Here is a 15,075-nt window from a genome sequence, read left to right as displayed (position 1 = left end):
GTGTTTGAATTTTAATAATGCTTATGCAAAAAGAAACATAAAAGAGTAGACAAATGGAACTCATTCAAAAAATCATTACATGAGTATAATAATCACACTTCAATTATAGGAACTAAAAATAAATTTCTATCCACTGTAAATATAGCAACTAAATATGTACTAATATTTTTTCTATACAAAAAATATATTTTAAGACCCGTGCATCATATGCACACTAATTAAATAACAGAAGCTACTAACTTCATCAATAGGAGAGTTCAATGCCAATGGAGTATACTAAAAAAATTATAGCATACTAATAATATAATAAAAATGATAAATTATACGAATATATAGCTTACAACGTACTAATTAGTAAGAATCTATCGTTATTTTATTGTAGCTTAACGTAAAACTCCATTCAGTTGTGGACTTGTGGTATTACTATTATTAGTGTACAGCAAATAAAAATAAATCCATGGATACTAGCTTTTAAATAAAACCTTGTTGACCTTGCAAGGTAAGGAGATAACATATTGGCTGTACTTTGTGATTAATTATAATAGTTTTTTGATAGGATTGGATTGTAATTGTAATTACATATTATTATATTTTGAAGGAAACTTAAAACTAAACTCCGATCCAAAACTAAAAAATAATTAATTGCAATTTGCATGGCTGGCCGAAGAACGATTGGATGAGGCACAAATGCATGTTTGGTATGCTCTCACTATCCATCCTAAAAGAGGTTCATCACGTTCACATTTTATTCTCATCTCAAAATAATTAAAAAAGATTATGTAGTTTTTTTTTAACAGTAAATATATTATTATTAATAATCAAGTTATCTACAAGACGAACAAACACTCATAAAAAAGTTTACAAAACAAAAGACCGTGGATTATAATATCAAGGCCGGCGTGCAAGGTGCCCTATGGCGCCGGACCTCCATTTTTTAGGACCCTAAAAAAAGTTTATATATTAGTAGGTCTCTTAAAGAAAAAGATAATTCAAAACAATGTCCTTACGCATACCAATGCATAATTTGAATAATTAATATCTTTAGTTTTTTTTTTTCATAAAAAATTATAAAAATTTAATATTTTGAAAATATTCATTGAGACATTTCAAACAAAATCTTATTTATTAATATTTATCTTTATACATTAGTAAAAAAAATACGGTCAAAATAAATGTCAACAGTCAACCGGGACGATTGTTTTGGGAGGGTTGAAGTCTATGTAGCATGAGTACTTCTAAAATGGTGAAGTACCCGTACAAGGTACGTATCAGTACCGGATACTCCATGATACTCGTATGGTACGTACCAATTCCGTACCCATTTTTATTTGGTTGATTTACGATGATGAATACGGAAAAAAACATATTGACGGTTGAAAAATTTCTTAAAATATTATAATTTTTTATTATATTTCAATTATCTCTCATTTTTTATGAAAATAGTTGAGACGGTGGACCAAAAAAAATTAAATCTTCAAAGCATGATGATAATAATTCACTTAAAAATAATTTTTCTAATATTTTATATTAACGTACCCGTATCTTAAATTTTCTAATAATGTAGTACCGTGTACAAGTACCCGTACCGAATACCGTATCCGAACCTAGCTAACATAGGATGGAGTAATAAAGAGAAGAAATAAAGAAACAAACTTTCCTTCCATAGTAACCAGCTCACGAGTCACCGCTTGTAAACTTGATGGGGACCAGAACATGATCATACTATTTTTCTGGATCAGTCAAGTTCTTGGAATTGGATCCTCTCCATCCCCAATTGCCTCCATCTCTCTCCTTCTCCACATATTGACCATTGGATCCATCCAATGGATGAGAGATTATTAAAAGATAAAAGGACATATGATTCCAATAAAATACCCTTTTTCACCCTGTTTTTCATTTGGGCGGGATTCATTAGACTTTCCCTCTTCTTCTTCTACCACAAACTACCATATATCTCTTAACATCAAACTTTCATAATTCTCTTCCACTGGTTGATTGTCTTTGCTCTCCCTCATTGTAGAATTTCTAACTGTAAGTTTCAAATATTTTGATTGAAAAAATAGCTTCAAATAGCTTGCATTTAGTGTGTTTTATTAGGTTTCTAATAATAATCAAGGTGGTTTGGGAATGTGTTTGATTTCTGTTTATAGTTATTCTGCCAAACAGGGCATTTGATTTGTACTCTTTCTTATTGCTTCCATGTTTTCTTATTGGTTTATCATTCATGTGTAAATAAAATTATATATTCATTCTTTTGAAAAATGTAGGATTATTTATACAAAATATGCAAGAAGATTGGATGCCAAAACAGGGAATGCTTTTTGATAATATTGATGATGCTTGGAAGTTTTGGGTTGATTATGGGGGAAGAATGGGGTTTGGAGTGAGAAAACAATATAAACACATAAGCAAGGACGGCTCAGGCTTAGCTACTTCTTGTAGGTTCGTGTGTTGCAAAGAAGGCTTACGAAAACCGGACAAACGAGATTTTAAAACAATTAAGCCAAGACCAGAGACGAGAACTAACTGTCCAGCAAGGATAGGTCTTAAGAATATGGGTGAAAATTGGATGGTTCATGATTTTGTGGTAGAACATAACCATATGTTACACACACAAGAAACAACTCATATGTTGTCATCTCAACGAAAAGTTTCAGAAATTCACTGCCAACAAATTGATCTAGCGGATGACGCCGGTCTTCAACAAAGGAGTTCATTTGATTTGATGAGTAAAGAAGTGGGTGGCAGAACCAACTTGGGATTTACACGCCTTGATCAAAAGAATTATCTAAAAAAAAGAAGGCAAAACAGTTTAGTAAATGGGGAAGCCGGGTATCTATTGCAATACTTTCAAAAAATGTCGCTTGATAGTCCTTCTTTTTATCATGCTTATCAAATGGATGTGGAAGATCAAATTACTAATGTATTTTGGGCAGATGCGAGAATGCTCTTTGATTATGGATATTTTGGTGATGTGGTTTCTCTTGATTCAACATATTGCACAAATAGTTCATATAGACCACTAGCAGTGTTCTCGGGATTTAACCACCATCGAAAAGCGGTGATCTTTGGGGCTGCATTATTGTACGACGAAACTGCAGAGTCGTACAAGTGGCTTTTTGAGACGTTTCTAGAGGCACATAAGCAAAAAACCCCTCAAACAGTTTTTACTGATCAAGATCAAGCAATGGCAAAAGCACTTGTTTAAGAGTCTTTATTCATTTGGATGTGAAATCAGTGCCTGAACCTTATATCATGAAGAGGTGGACAAAGTCTGCAAGAAGTGGTGAATTACCTATTGTTGGTGTTAGTCATGTGGTGGAAGATATTGATTTGTCCCCAAAGCAACGGTACCAGAAGATTTGTCCCCGCCTTATTAGGATTGCCAGTGAAGCATGTAGAAGTCCGGAAACATTCACCTTTATTACCAAAGTTGTTGATGAATTGGAGAGGCAGATACTACGATTTCAAAATAGTCAAGTAAGTAATGCTCAAGTGAATGAGTTTCTTAGCACAATTGAAGAAATTGAAAATGGCATTGATGGTTCAACACAAGTACATAAATTTAAAAAAAGGGAAAGCCAAAAAGGCAGAAAGCGTATGAAAAGTTGGGTAGAGAGCAGACTTACAAAAAAAAAAACAGAAAAGTGGTGGTTCAGGTGCTTCACAAATTAAGGTATTATTAAATTATATAACTATTGAATTTTACTATTATATTTAGTCAACTAAATAAATTCACATTGTTTTTTTTTTTAATGTTTTTACATGCAGAACAACAATAAAAAAGTGGTAAAGGGTCAACTGTCCAAAAACAGAAAAAATGATGACTCAAGTGATTCACAAAGACATGTGCAACATATGGTGTCTAATACAAGTGCACCTATATGGCTCAATGATGTATCCATGGTTAGATTATAGCAATTTCAGTATGTGAATGAACTACAAATTGTTTACTGATTAAATGTTTTTGAATTTTATGCAGGAAAACAATGACAGTTTAAGTTCATTTTGTGTCACTAATTATACTAGCTTATTAATGGTAAGTTTCAATACTATGTAATTGTCACTTTCAACAAAGCCAAATCTTGTATTTTATGCTAATCCTATGTTATGAATTATAGGATAACCTTCATGAGGATACCACAACAATGATCAATCCATAAAGATGTGAAGCAACTCTTTTTTTTTTTGGGAATCTACTTCTGGTTGTGTTTTGGACCAGTTATTTTGGTATAGATGCAACATGACTTGATGTTTTTTGGACATGTTATTTTGGCATAGATGCAATATCACTTTAGTTGCTACAAGTGTAAATTCAAGAAATAGTATAAGTATAAATACAATATTAGTTTTCTGGTTTTTCTGTATAATATGACTTTAGTTGCTACAAAGTGTAAATTAAAGATGAAGTAATTCATTGGTTTTTCTGTGCAATATCAGAAACATCATTCATTATGATATCATATTTTCTTGATTTTTCTAGTTTAGTGGTTTAGAGACAAAGTAATTTGAGAACAAAACCAAATCTTTTTTGAAGTTAAACATCATTCATTAGATAAAAGCTGGAACACAGCCATTTGGAATACATATAGAAACAGGATCACCTGCATAATTTGAAATACTAGACACAATGGGAGTTACACCTATCCATGTTCTATTACCCACAACTTTTGCCAATGAGGCCAGGTTATGAGCATCACCATTTTGTTCTCTTCTAAAAAACATAACACTAACATTTAACAAACTAGAAATTAAAGCTCTACAATCTTGGACCACCATATCAATTGCTGCTATCTTTGCCTTCTTGTTAATACAATCCACCACAGTAGCTGCATCAGAGAAAATGGAGACATAATTTAGGCCTAGATCTCGAGCTAGTTGGATGGCCCGTATAATACCCAAAGCCTCGGCCATAATTGGATCGACTGAAATGTCATCTCTTTTACGAGCACTAAAGGTTGTTACACTATTGTGATCCTTGAAAACCAAACCCCAGCCTGTTGGTGCATTCACACTACATCCAGCATCAACAAAAATTGAAACAGACCTGGCAGTAGCAGCAAGATGGCTTGTGTGCAGTGGCTGTGATATTCGCAACAAAACACTACATCAATACACCATTTGATGACAAACCAATTTTCTCCATTGTGCTTCAATAATTTCACTATCTTCCAGTCAATAAATACAAAAGAAACAAAATCAATAGAGAAAGATAGAAACAAACAAATCAGAATAACGAAGGAAATAAATTTCACATTTTTATCATTCATCTTATGTTGTGTTTTCTCTGCTTTGCTTACCACTTATCGTCTTTTCGTCGACCACCGCATAAACCGCCGTCTCTTGCCGCTGCGTCTTCACCGTTGCGTCATATCCAACCACAGCGCCGCTGCTTCGCCCACCGCAGCGTTATCTCCGACCACAACGCCGCTACTTCACCCACTATTGCGCCGCTGCCCAAGTTGAAGTTGGTGGTGTTGTCTGAATGTTCGCACGCAGAGGATGTTCTATTTCAAGTTTAGGATTGTTTTGTCAAAATAGATATTGACCGCAAGATTGATCTAACGGGTCAGGATTGGAGAAGGAGAGAGAAGGAGACGGTGGGTGATGGAGAGAATCCGGATCCCAAGTTCTTATCACATTTTCGTACACTACTTTTTTTTCCTTTATTTCTTTTATTCCACTCTTTACATTTATAAAAATATCATATTCCTTAAAAATATATTACATTAATCAATTATTAATTATTCTCCTGCAACTTCATAATTCCATTATTAAATTGTGCATGAACCATAATGCTACAAAAAAAACCTCTTAACTGCTACCATTGACTCGTAGCAAACTCATTTTCATCATCAATGGAGAGACAAAAAAGTTTCTCTTTCAAACCCACTAGACTCTTACTCTTCACATTCACAATCTTTTCTTCTATCTTCTTCCTTTCAACTTTCACAATCTGGTTAACAAAATCCACAACCACACCTTCACTTCATCACCAACAAACTCTTCTTAACTTCAACACTTCAACAAACAACAATAACAACAGTGTTGAATTGAATCTTCAACCTTTAACTGTTCTTTCATTGACCCAAAACTTCTCTGTTACCAAGATTCAAACTTTAATTGATAACCGTCTTTCTAGGAGTCAAAAGAGTTTCTCAGAATCCAAATCTGAAGATATAGAGATAGAAGAAAACCATGTTGTTGATACTTCAATTTCAAGTGTTAATTTTACTGCAATGCATGGTAACAATGGAACTAAGGTTGAAGCAAGTGGGTTAGTGGGTAAGAGTGATAAAGTTTTGATTTTTAAGGAGATTGAGGTGAAGAAGAAGAAGAAAATAGTGAAAGAGTGTGATTTAAGAAAAGGGTATTGGGTTTTTGATGAAAGTTATCCACTTTATAGTAGAGATTCTTGTCCTTTTATAGATGAAGGTTTTGATTGTGAGGGAAATGGAAGATTGGATAGAAATTATACTAAGTGGAGATGGCAACCTCAAGATTGTGACCTTCCAAGGTACTCCCAAATTCAATCTTTTTTTTTTTTTCTGGAACCCTTCATTTGTATTTATTTAGTTGTTGTCTTGCAAATTTAGTTATGCTTAGAAGTTAGATTAAAAAGTCCACAAATAAATAGGTCAACTAGTAGAAATGTCAAAATTGCTATCGTACGTCATGATCAGGGTTCGAATGTCGGTTCCTCCATTTTAGATATGTTAGTTTTTAGTTACTTGTCATTTTGTCTATCTACAAAAAAAAATTAGATTAAAAAGTACTTTATTTTGGTGCTAGAGGTTGTCACAATAATTCCTAAATGTGTTTTGGTTAGTAATTTTGGTCATTGAATATGTATTTAATTAGTTAGTTTGGTATCTAAATATGTTTTCTGTTGGTCAATTTAGTCCTTAAAATGACTAAAAAAAACAAACTTAGTGATGTTTTTGTAATTTTGATACATCGAAGAATTATACCAACAAAGGCTCACACATTTAGAAATAAAAATGAATTTTTACTTTTCGAGTTTTCAAAGTTGCAAAAGTGAAGTTAGGAACAAAAGTTAAGTTGATTTTAATTTTTGGGTTACTGTTTGTTTGTCATAGGTTCAATGCAACAAAAATGTTGGAGTTGATAAGAGGGAAAAGGCTAGTTTTTGTGGGTGATTCCATTAATAGGAACCAATGGGAATCAATGTTGTGCATGTTATTGAGTGCTGTTAAAGATCCAAAGAGAGTGTATGAGGCGCGTGGAAGGAAAATTACGAAAGAGAAGGGAAACTATAGTTTCAGGTTTCTGGTAATTCTGCAGAACCTTACTTCATTTGTGTGATGTATAATTGTGTATGATTAGTTCTGAAGTATTAGATTTTTGCTCTTTCTTCAACCTTGTAGGATTATCAATGTACAGTTGAATACTATGTGAGTCATTTCTTAGTTCATGAAAGCAAGGCAAGAGTAGGGCAGAAACGAAGACCAACGTTGCGAATTGACGCTATTGATCACGGTTCATCGAGATGGAGAGGAGCTGATATTTTGATTTTCAACACAGCACATTGGTGGTCACATTACAAAACCAAAGCAGGGTTAGTAAGCACTCTTATTTATCTTTTTTGAATTTTCAGTCCTTGAAACTTTTTCTGATGTGTTCTGTGTTGAATGCTTAAAATTAAACTGGTCACTGAAAAATTACTTATGAATGTCAACTTAGTTCTTATATTTGTTAGTTAAAACTTAAAACTCAAAAAGCTACCTAGAGAATAACGTATTAACGTGTGTCTAAAATGACCGGGAATTTACAATTTCACGTACGTTGTTTTTGTCAATATCATAGTTTCAAGGACTAACCTAACAACACCTTACTAATCATTCTATATATTGGGGCCATCTTAAGCAGAGAAAGTTGGCATGTGCTGCACATGCTAATTTTGAAAAATGAGCTGTCATAGCCTGATTACAAAGTTTTCATTTATCACTTATAAATGCCAGATTTTTTAGTACTTTTTTCAAGTAACATGTGGTCAAAGAATGATAGAAGTTGTCTACAAATCCTAGCTCAACTGGCTGAAATTGCTAGTGTCGGAAGCTATGACCGGTGTTCGAACCCCGGTCCCTCCACTTTGTGTGTGAGTTTCCAATGGCTTGTCATTTCGTCTATCTACAAAAAAAAAAAAAAGAATGATAGAACCTATGCTCTTGCCTTAATAAGGGAGGGTGGATACAATACATATCTGGCTAGCCTTTCAATATTGCGATGAAGACACCAATTATTGCTTTGATTACTAATGAAATAGCATAACATCTTTTATGATAAAAAAACTAACTAGCCTATGGTCGTATAACAGGACTTATTACTTTCAAGAAGGAACTCTAGTTCATCCCCGGCTAAATGTTTCTACAGCTTTTACGAAAGCTTTAACGACTTGGGCTTCATGGGTTGATAAACGCATAAATTTGAAGAAAACACAAGTTTTCTTTAGAAGTTCAGCACCATCTCATTTCAGGTTTGCTTCTGATATCCACTGTGCAATAATTTATTGTAGGTTTCAAAAGCTAAAATGCTATTGCAACAACAATCTTAGTGGATAACACAGTTCAAATAAGTAAGCGTGAAAACTCGTAACTTTATTAACCACCAATTTAGATGCGATCAACCACAATTTTAAGGGTTCAAATCTAAATGAAGTTGAACACATGCAAATTATGGTCAAACCACATCCAAATTCATGTTTAATGAAGTTACCTTGGTGGTTAATGAGTTGCGACATCTGGTAATTAGCCACCTATGTCAAATGTGTTAACCACTTAAAAAATTGTCGCAAAAGTTGTAGTAATTTTTGGTCATACAAAAATCATTTCTCAAAATCCAAAATAATTAACGACTTCGATACATTCTGCAACAGGGGAGGTAATTGGAATTCAGGAGGACATTGTACAGAGGCAACTCATCCTCTTAATGAAACCTTAAATACAATTGATCCTGAGAAGAATATAATCATAGAAGAGACAATAAAGAAGATGAAAACTCCTGTGACATTGTTGAATATAACTAGTTTGTCAGAATTTAGGATAGATGGTCATCCATCCATTTATGGGAGGAAAACTCAATCCTCTAGAATTCAAGATTGTAGTCATTGGTGTCTACCAGGGGTTCCAGATACATGGAATGAATTGTTATTTTTTCATTTACAAAGTAGATGAGGCTGAACTTTTCAAACTATTGTACTCTTCATTTTTTCTGCAACTGTGTATATGTAGCTTGTGAAAAATTTCCACTAGTTCATGAAATTGAATGATTTTTTGCACTTGCTTTTTTAGCATAATGCAATTGTATATACTCTTAATGTAACCATGAAATTATGACATTCATGAAAATTGTCAAGATTAACATCAAGAACATAAAAAAGGATATACATATGCCACAAACATCATCAGCAAACTCCATTATTGTTATTGTACCAAAAACAATTCCATTGTTGTTACTAAACAATTTATTTTCTAATTTATAATTCCGTTTGAAAATAAATGTCGTTTGAAGTTTTTACACACATTCATAAATAAGAAATGCAAGAACAGAGTGGATATCTCCAATTCTTAACGTTGAAATCGGCGAAGCTATTGGAGGATACAATTGAAAATTGAATTGTCGAAGTTGCAATGTAAACCGAAAATAACATTCGATTGTAAACAATTTTTTTACCAGTGACGCTCATTTTAAAACAGAAAGAGTATACCCTTAATAAAACTGAATCCATGAACCTCTAGCGTCTAGCCTATTCATTTTTGTATTGTATTTTTTGTAAATCTTAGACCATCAATGAAGCTGGTGTTTTTTGCCTTTTCCTTGAGAAGATGTTGGATCATTATTTTTCTTAGAAGCATCATCTAAAAGCTTACGAAGCCATGGTGGTTCCTGATTTTCATCAAAGTGGTAATGATAGAGAACCTCCTCACCAGCTTTAATGTCTTCCATTGCATATATTCCTACTCGATGGTCCCCACCAACAAGCATAACCTATACAAAAGGCCGTTCATAATTCCATAATTAATAAGATCACAATGTGAGATCAAAACGTTTCATATATCTCTAAAAAAAAAAAGGATTTTGTAGACTTACCCTTGCATAGCAATTGGGTTTTAATGAGTGGTTTGCAAATTTCAACTTGTTTCCTTTGCGAAAAGCATCAAGACAATACTGAAAAAATGATACTAATATTATACCCTACATTAAAGACATGTGTAGAGATTCTGAATCCCCTGCAGTCGCAGTCGGAGATTTTTTGCATTCACATAGTCGGAATATCGGTGGTCATTTGATCAAGATCGAATGATACAGTTCTTCAAAAAGAAAATTGAAAGATACAGATTCAATATTTTGAATTATAAAATGAAATACATTTTTTAACCGTATGATCTTGATTGAATGACGAGCGATGTCTCGAATGTGTGATCCTTTAATTGCAAGGAATATACGACACACTTACCGTATTATTCAAGTTGAAAAGAAAAGAAGAAAAGCTTGTACAATCATAAAAATTTCCACGTTTCTCAGCTTCTATGTGAGAGACTAGTTCACCTGTGTATTCTCCTAGAAAATCATTTTTGTTTGCATGGTTCTGAAATGCATTAACATTAACAATTATTAATTAGAATAATATACACTAATACACACTCACATTTTTTATTTCAAAAAACAAACAAATTCAAAATTTCAACCTTTAAGAATGCTCCCCATCCAGTAATATCAGACCTTCCCCAAAGAATCTGACAAATATACAAATAAGATAAGGAAAATGATATCAAACATTCATTTATTCATGAATTAAATATAAATAATTAAAAAAAAAAAAAAACTTATTACCTTATGTTTTTTTTTCCCTAAAAGCATATTCATATTTTCACATTGACCCTCTGCACGATGAGATGACTCTCCTAATGAACCATCACCACAACTATATACAAAATAGTACCATATAGTTAAACTGCTTATGACTTCACAATCAAATTTGGTTTAATATATGATATCTTAGAATGAGAGTCGGGCTTAACTCAACTCGATAAAACCAGTTTGTAAGGTGAGGATTGTCTTTACTTTATAAACACATATTCAGGCCATCTCGCAACCGATGTGAGACTTCTTAACATATAGATGCAAAAATAAAAAATAAAATATAGGAAAAATAAAATCATCAATTTTAAGACAAAAGATATTACCTAACCCAACAATTTTTACATACATCTGGGTCACATTCTCTTAATGCTGCAAAGCATGGACAATGCCTACTTCTACAATGAGTCTTATTACAATGACATCCTCCAAATCGATTTCTACAAAGCATCGAACACCTGAATGTCGAAAATAATAATTCATCAGATTAAAAATATATAATAATTGGTTTATTAACATCGACCGTTTCAAAAAAATAAATAATAATTCGTTAACAACTGATTACTCTGTGCAAAGAAAATTGACATACCCGCAATATTTTTCGCAGAAATATCCACCAACAAGACATGAACATTCTTTTCCACACGTTCCTTTACATTCACAAGGTGTATACTGCTTATATTTTTCACATGAATGTTTTCCTTTACATTCAGTAACTTGTTTCCATGTAGATGGAAGTCCTGCAGATTTTGAAGAGAACCTCTTCGCTTTGTTTTTTCTTGGCACTTTCCGCGGCCTTGATGGCGTCTTATTGTCCTAGCAAAATTACTCAAACTTAAAAAACAATTTGATGCCATTTGAATAGTGAACTGTTACATAAATGCTGTCAAAGTTGTTTGCAAAATATTTGAAATATTTGAATAGTAATAAAATGTTCATTAAGACAAGAACAATACAAACAGTTAGGACTCCTCCTGTGTCCTAAGGCTTAGGCTACCTAGAGTCCAAGAATACAAAGTTAACGAGGACACGGAGAAAAAACTTCCCGATGTAGGGAATGGAGACGGGGTTGAGAGCATTGTGGATGGCAGGGATGGGGAGCGAGGGAGTACTTCCCGCCCTGCCCTGTTGAAATCCCTAATCCCATCGCATCATACATTATATACGAGGAGATATTAAACGTCCACCTTATACTCATCGAACACCCCAGTAAAATATGATCTAGACAAACCAAGACCATAGAAAACACAAAGGAGATGAGGAAATGAATGTTTGTAATACTCACAGTGGACATTGCATCAAATCTTCCATTTTCGCCCATGTATCCATGTGGCCTTGACGCTTCAGCAGACATGTATTTAGAAACTTCCTTGCAAGTCTTCAATCCAGCGAGTAAGTTCCGAGATATAAGGCAACTGCATAGCAGGAATTAAATATAAGCCAAAATATAAAAACAATCTTAACTTATATTACAACATAAGCACTTATGCAAGTGTAGTGTAACATGAAAAATAAGAAAAATCCATACCTGTTTCTCCCAAACATTTCTATTCCCTTCAGATATAATTCTTTCTCCAAAGGTTTCCAATTTGAAACACTAGAATCTTCCTCAATTTGTCCTTCCATTGAGTTAGATCCTTGATTCAATTCTGTTTCATCCATGACATGTTGTTCTTCATTGCAAGCAGTATCCAAATTTAGGTCCCTCATAGAATCACTAATTGTAGCATCTTTATCATTAAGGTGACAATAATCACTACATGGTTTTCTGTCATCTTCTGGTTCTGACCAAACATTTTGCTTTTCATTCTGATAAGTAAACCATCAAATTAGTTTATTAATTAATGAAAAAAACATGTTAAGAAATGAATGTAGAACTTTTTACTTACTGGATATATAAACTTTTGAGAGCGTCCGTGCACAGAACAATCGAAGATCTACAAAGAATTTACAAAAGTAAAGACACGCGAGATATTCATTATCATATTAGACAATATGGTGATCACAAACATGCAAAATATTGTTAGTTTCGTAGTATATACCATGCACTGGCGACATAAAAGGTGGTTAAAACCATCTAAAGTTACGCTCAAACTTTTTTGCAAACGTTTCTCAGTGTGAGATCCACTTTCTTCATAATCTTCAGAATTTTGTTCCTTTTCCTTGATATGTTCATACCTCTCCTGCATATTTTGATTGACGAGATTTGTCCAAGACATAAAATTAGCCGCTCATAATACATATCCGCTAGGAAACTTATTTTTCAATAAATATTAGAATGAAAAACCATCAAAGATACATCAATCATGTATGTAAATTGTTCTACATTACCTGAATTTCTGAACTGGTACCCCCGATAACATCGCTAACAATGCTCAAAACCTCCTCAGTTAAACCATGTTTTTCAAATACCATCCTAATATATTAAATAGTCAAGATAGTAGGTTTATCAAAAGAGAAACATGAAACATTTGAATAAAGTAGAAAAACTTATGCACGATAAGCCTATGCTTGGATACAATTCTACGCCGCTTCTCAATACAAGTTGCCATGATTTATCAGAAGCTACAAATTTTATCTTTGTATTTGACGCGCGTTTGAACAATCACCCACCGCAAAAACAAACACTCTATCCATTTTAATTTACCTTAGAAATTGGTCTTCACCTTCCGAAAAGTCACGTTGAACTTCCTTGTACTCTTTTGGCTCTTCCTCAGTATCACTGATATTGGTTATTAATGTTTCACCTCCATGATGATCATAATTTATATATCTTGTTCTAAAAACAGATTGATCTTCAGTCATTAATTCATTTCTGTTATGCAAGAAATAGTTTTAAAAATTAGTAAATACATTAAACAAAGTTCATATAAATTGATCAATAACATTTGGCATCAAATGTATACTAAGCATGTATATGTGTCTCAAATGTACCTGGTTAAATTTGTCCAAAATGTAAATCGAGGCAATCTTTCAATGAGTGTCATCTTTATACTTTTCACTAATGGTGCATCTGGATTGTTGATTTGGTCACCCTCTGTCGAAACTCGAGGGATGCAACTGTTGAACTTACGCTGAGGATGATCCATTCTTGAAGAAAATATATTAAGAGTACTTTCCTCACTTTGTAATGATGTATTTCTTGATGATATAACTAACATGACCTCAGAAAGTTGACATTGGAGATTCTTCCCATTTCTCTGAATCTTTTCCTGTACGTGGAAAGATAATTAAGATTAACTACAAGCTAACTAGCATGCAAGACATTGCTTATAGAAATATATATGAATAATTGTGTAGCAAACATAGGGTACGTTTGTATTGAGTTTATCTACTAGCATAAGCACTTATGAAACTGTTTGAGAAAATTTGTAAAAACAGCTTATGACACATTCATAAGTTGTTTCAACTTATTTTTCGTAGGCTCTCGAAAATAGCTTATAAAAATAATTTAGCCTAATTTAATAATTTGTTATAAAAAATAGCGTATACATAAGCGTTTATGCTATAAGCTACAAATTAAGCTGGTTATCCAAAAAGGGTCATAATTACACATAATTATATATACTATTACAAAGAATCAACCACCAAATAGAACTTACTTTAATCGATTCAACTCGTTCCTTTTGGATTTGCTTTTTCAACAAATTTATCTTGTTCCACAAAGTTTGACGAGTGTTAGATGACCCCCCTTCATGTTTCACCTATTCATAAAATAAAATAAAATATTAATATAGCACAAAAAATTTTAAAACAATAAACAGCATACATCACTTTTCATGCAAGGAACAAATTAAAATGATTGGAAACAGAGAAACAAAGAATTTTTTAGTTACATCACTTTTCTATCCTATTAGGAACAAAATAATAATGCACGATCATCTCAAAAATCGAAGTAATCTATAAAGCACTGACACAGATATGTCGCGTGTCGGCACCAATAATTATATGAAAAATAACATAATTGAATATAATTATATAAGGTGTTGTTTCGGTGTCGGACACCGGACACGACTTCGATCTGAAATGTGGTGCTACAAAAGTTGTCATATTGATGCAATAAATGAAATTAAGAAGCTAAAAATATGAATTGAGCAGAGCAAGAGAAAAAAATGAGAGTGGAAAGAGAAACAAACTTGAGATCCAAAGGAAGGGCCTGGAGAATTTGAGACCATTGATGAAAGTGTGAATAGA

The 15,075-nt window shown here is 33.0% G+C and overlaps 3 protein-coding genes and 1 long non-coding RNA gene across 4 annotated transcripts; 3 read left to right on the top strand and 1 right to left on the bottom strand.

Moving 5' to 3' along the window:
• The first annotated feature begins 2,271 nt into the window (after positions 1-2,271).
• On the top strand, positions 2,272-3,208 carry LOC123889091 (protein FAR1-RELATED SEQUENCE 5-like). Its single transcript, XM_045938287.1, has one exon. It carries the CDS (start codon positions 2,285-2,287, stop codon positions 3,206-3,208), a length of 924 nt encoding a protein of 307 aa, XP_045794243.1. The 5' UTR covers positions 2,272-2,284.
• Positions 3,209-3,798: 590 nt separating this feature from the next.
• LOC123891110 lies at positions 3,799-4,381 on the top strand. Its single transcript, XR_006802998.1, has 3 exons — positions 3,799-3,906; positions 3,983-4,039; positions 4,122-4,381. It is a non-coding gene; the product is annotated as an uncharacterized LOC123891110 (long non-coding RNA).
• A 1,270-nt stretch (positions 4,382-5,651) lies between these two features.
• On the top strand, positions 5,652-9,213 carry LOC123891109 (protein trichome birefringence-like 6). Its single transcript, XM_045940924.1, has 5 exons — positions 5,652-6,517; positions 7,101-7,293; positions 7,389-7,579; positions 8,339-8,497; positions 8,897-9,213. The coding sequence occupies exons 1-5, from the start codon at positions 5,859-5,861 to the stop codon at positions 9,192-9,194; spliced, it is 1,500 nt and encodes a 499-aa protein (XP_045796880.1). The 5' UTR covers positions 5,652-5,858; the 3' UTR covers positions 9,195-9,213.
• Positions 9,214-10,310: 1,097 nt separating this feature from the next.
• LOC123889090 (histone-lysine N-methyltransferase EZA1-like) lies at positions 10,311-15,075 on the bottom strand. The gene is made up of 15 exons (XM_045938286.1): positions 15,018-15,075; positions 14,484-14,585; positions 13,816-14,093; positions 13,529-13,696; positions 13,213-13,297; positions 12,924-13,064; positions 12,771-12,818; positions 12,410-12,690; positions 12,167-12,296; positions 11,471-11,697; positions 11,208-11,339; positions 10,855-10,945; positions 10,710-10,757; positions 10,478-10,609; positions 10,311-10,331 (listed from the first exon to the last, which is right to left on the bottom strand). Exons 1-15 carry the CDS (start codon positions 15,054-15,056, stop codon positions 10,311-10,313), a joined length of 1,923 nt encoding a protein of 640 aa, XP_045794242.1. The 5' UTR covers positions 15,057-15,075.

Source organism: Trifolium pratense, linkage group LG6 (assembly GCF_020283565.1).
Source record: "Trifolium pratense cultivar HEN17-A07 linkage group LG6, ARS_RC_1.1, whole genome shotgun sequence".
Lineage (NCBI taxonomy): Eukaryota > Viridiplantae > Streptophyta > Magnoliopsida > Fabales > Fabaceae > Trifolium > Trifolium pratense.
This window is presented reverse-complemented; position numbering and strand designations above follow the sequence as displayed.

What these genes read in the sequence shown, in the direction of transcription:
- LOC123889090 (XM_045938286.1), bottom strand. Translation starts at nt 15,056, where the DNA reads ATGGTCTCAAATTCTCCAGGCCCTTCCTTTGGATCTCAA. An exon ending in CTCAAAAGTTTATATATCCA is followed by an intron (nt 12,691 to 12,770) that starts GTAAGTAAAAAG and finishes TTTACTTATCAG; the next exon opens with AATGAAAAGCAAAATGTTTG. An exon ending in GATTTGATGCAATGTCCACT is followed by an intron (nt 11,698 to 12,166) that starts GTGAGTATTACA and finishes TAATTTTGCTAG; the next exon opens with GACAATAAGACGCCATCAAG.
- LOC123889091 (XM_045938287.1), top strand. Translation starts at nt 2,285, where the DNA reads ATGCAAGAAGATTGGATGCCAAAACAGGGAATGCTTTTTGATAATATT.
- LOC123891109 (XM_045940924.1), top strand. Translation starts at nt 5,859, where the DNA reads ATGGAGAGACAAAAAAGTTTCTCTTTCAAACCCACTAGACTCTTACTC. An exon ending in CAAGATTGTGACCTTCCAAG is followed by an intron (nt 6,518 to 7,100) that starts GTACTCCCAAAT and finishes TGTTTGTCATAG; the next exon opens with GTTCAATGCAACAAAAATGT. An exon ending in CATTACAAAACCAAAGCAGG is followed by an intron (nt 7,580 to 8,338) that starts GTTAGTAAGCAC and finishes GTCGTATAACAG; the next exon opens with GACTTATTACTTTCAAGAAG.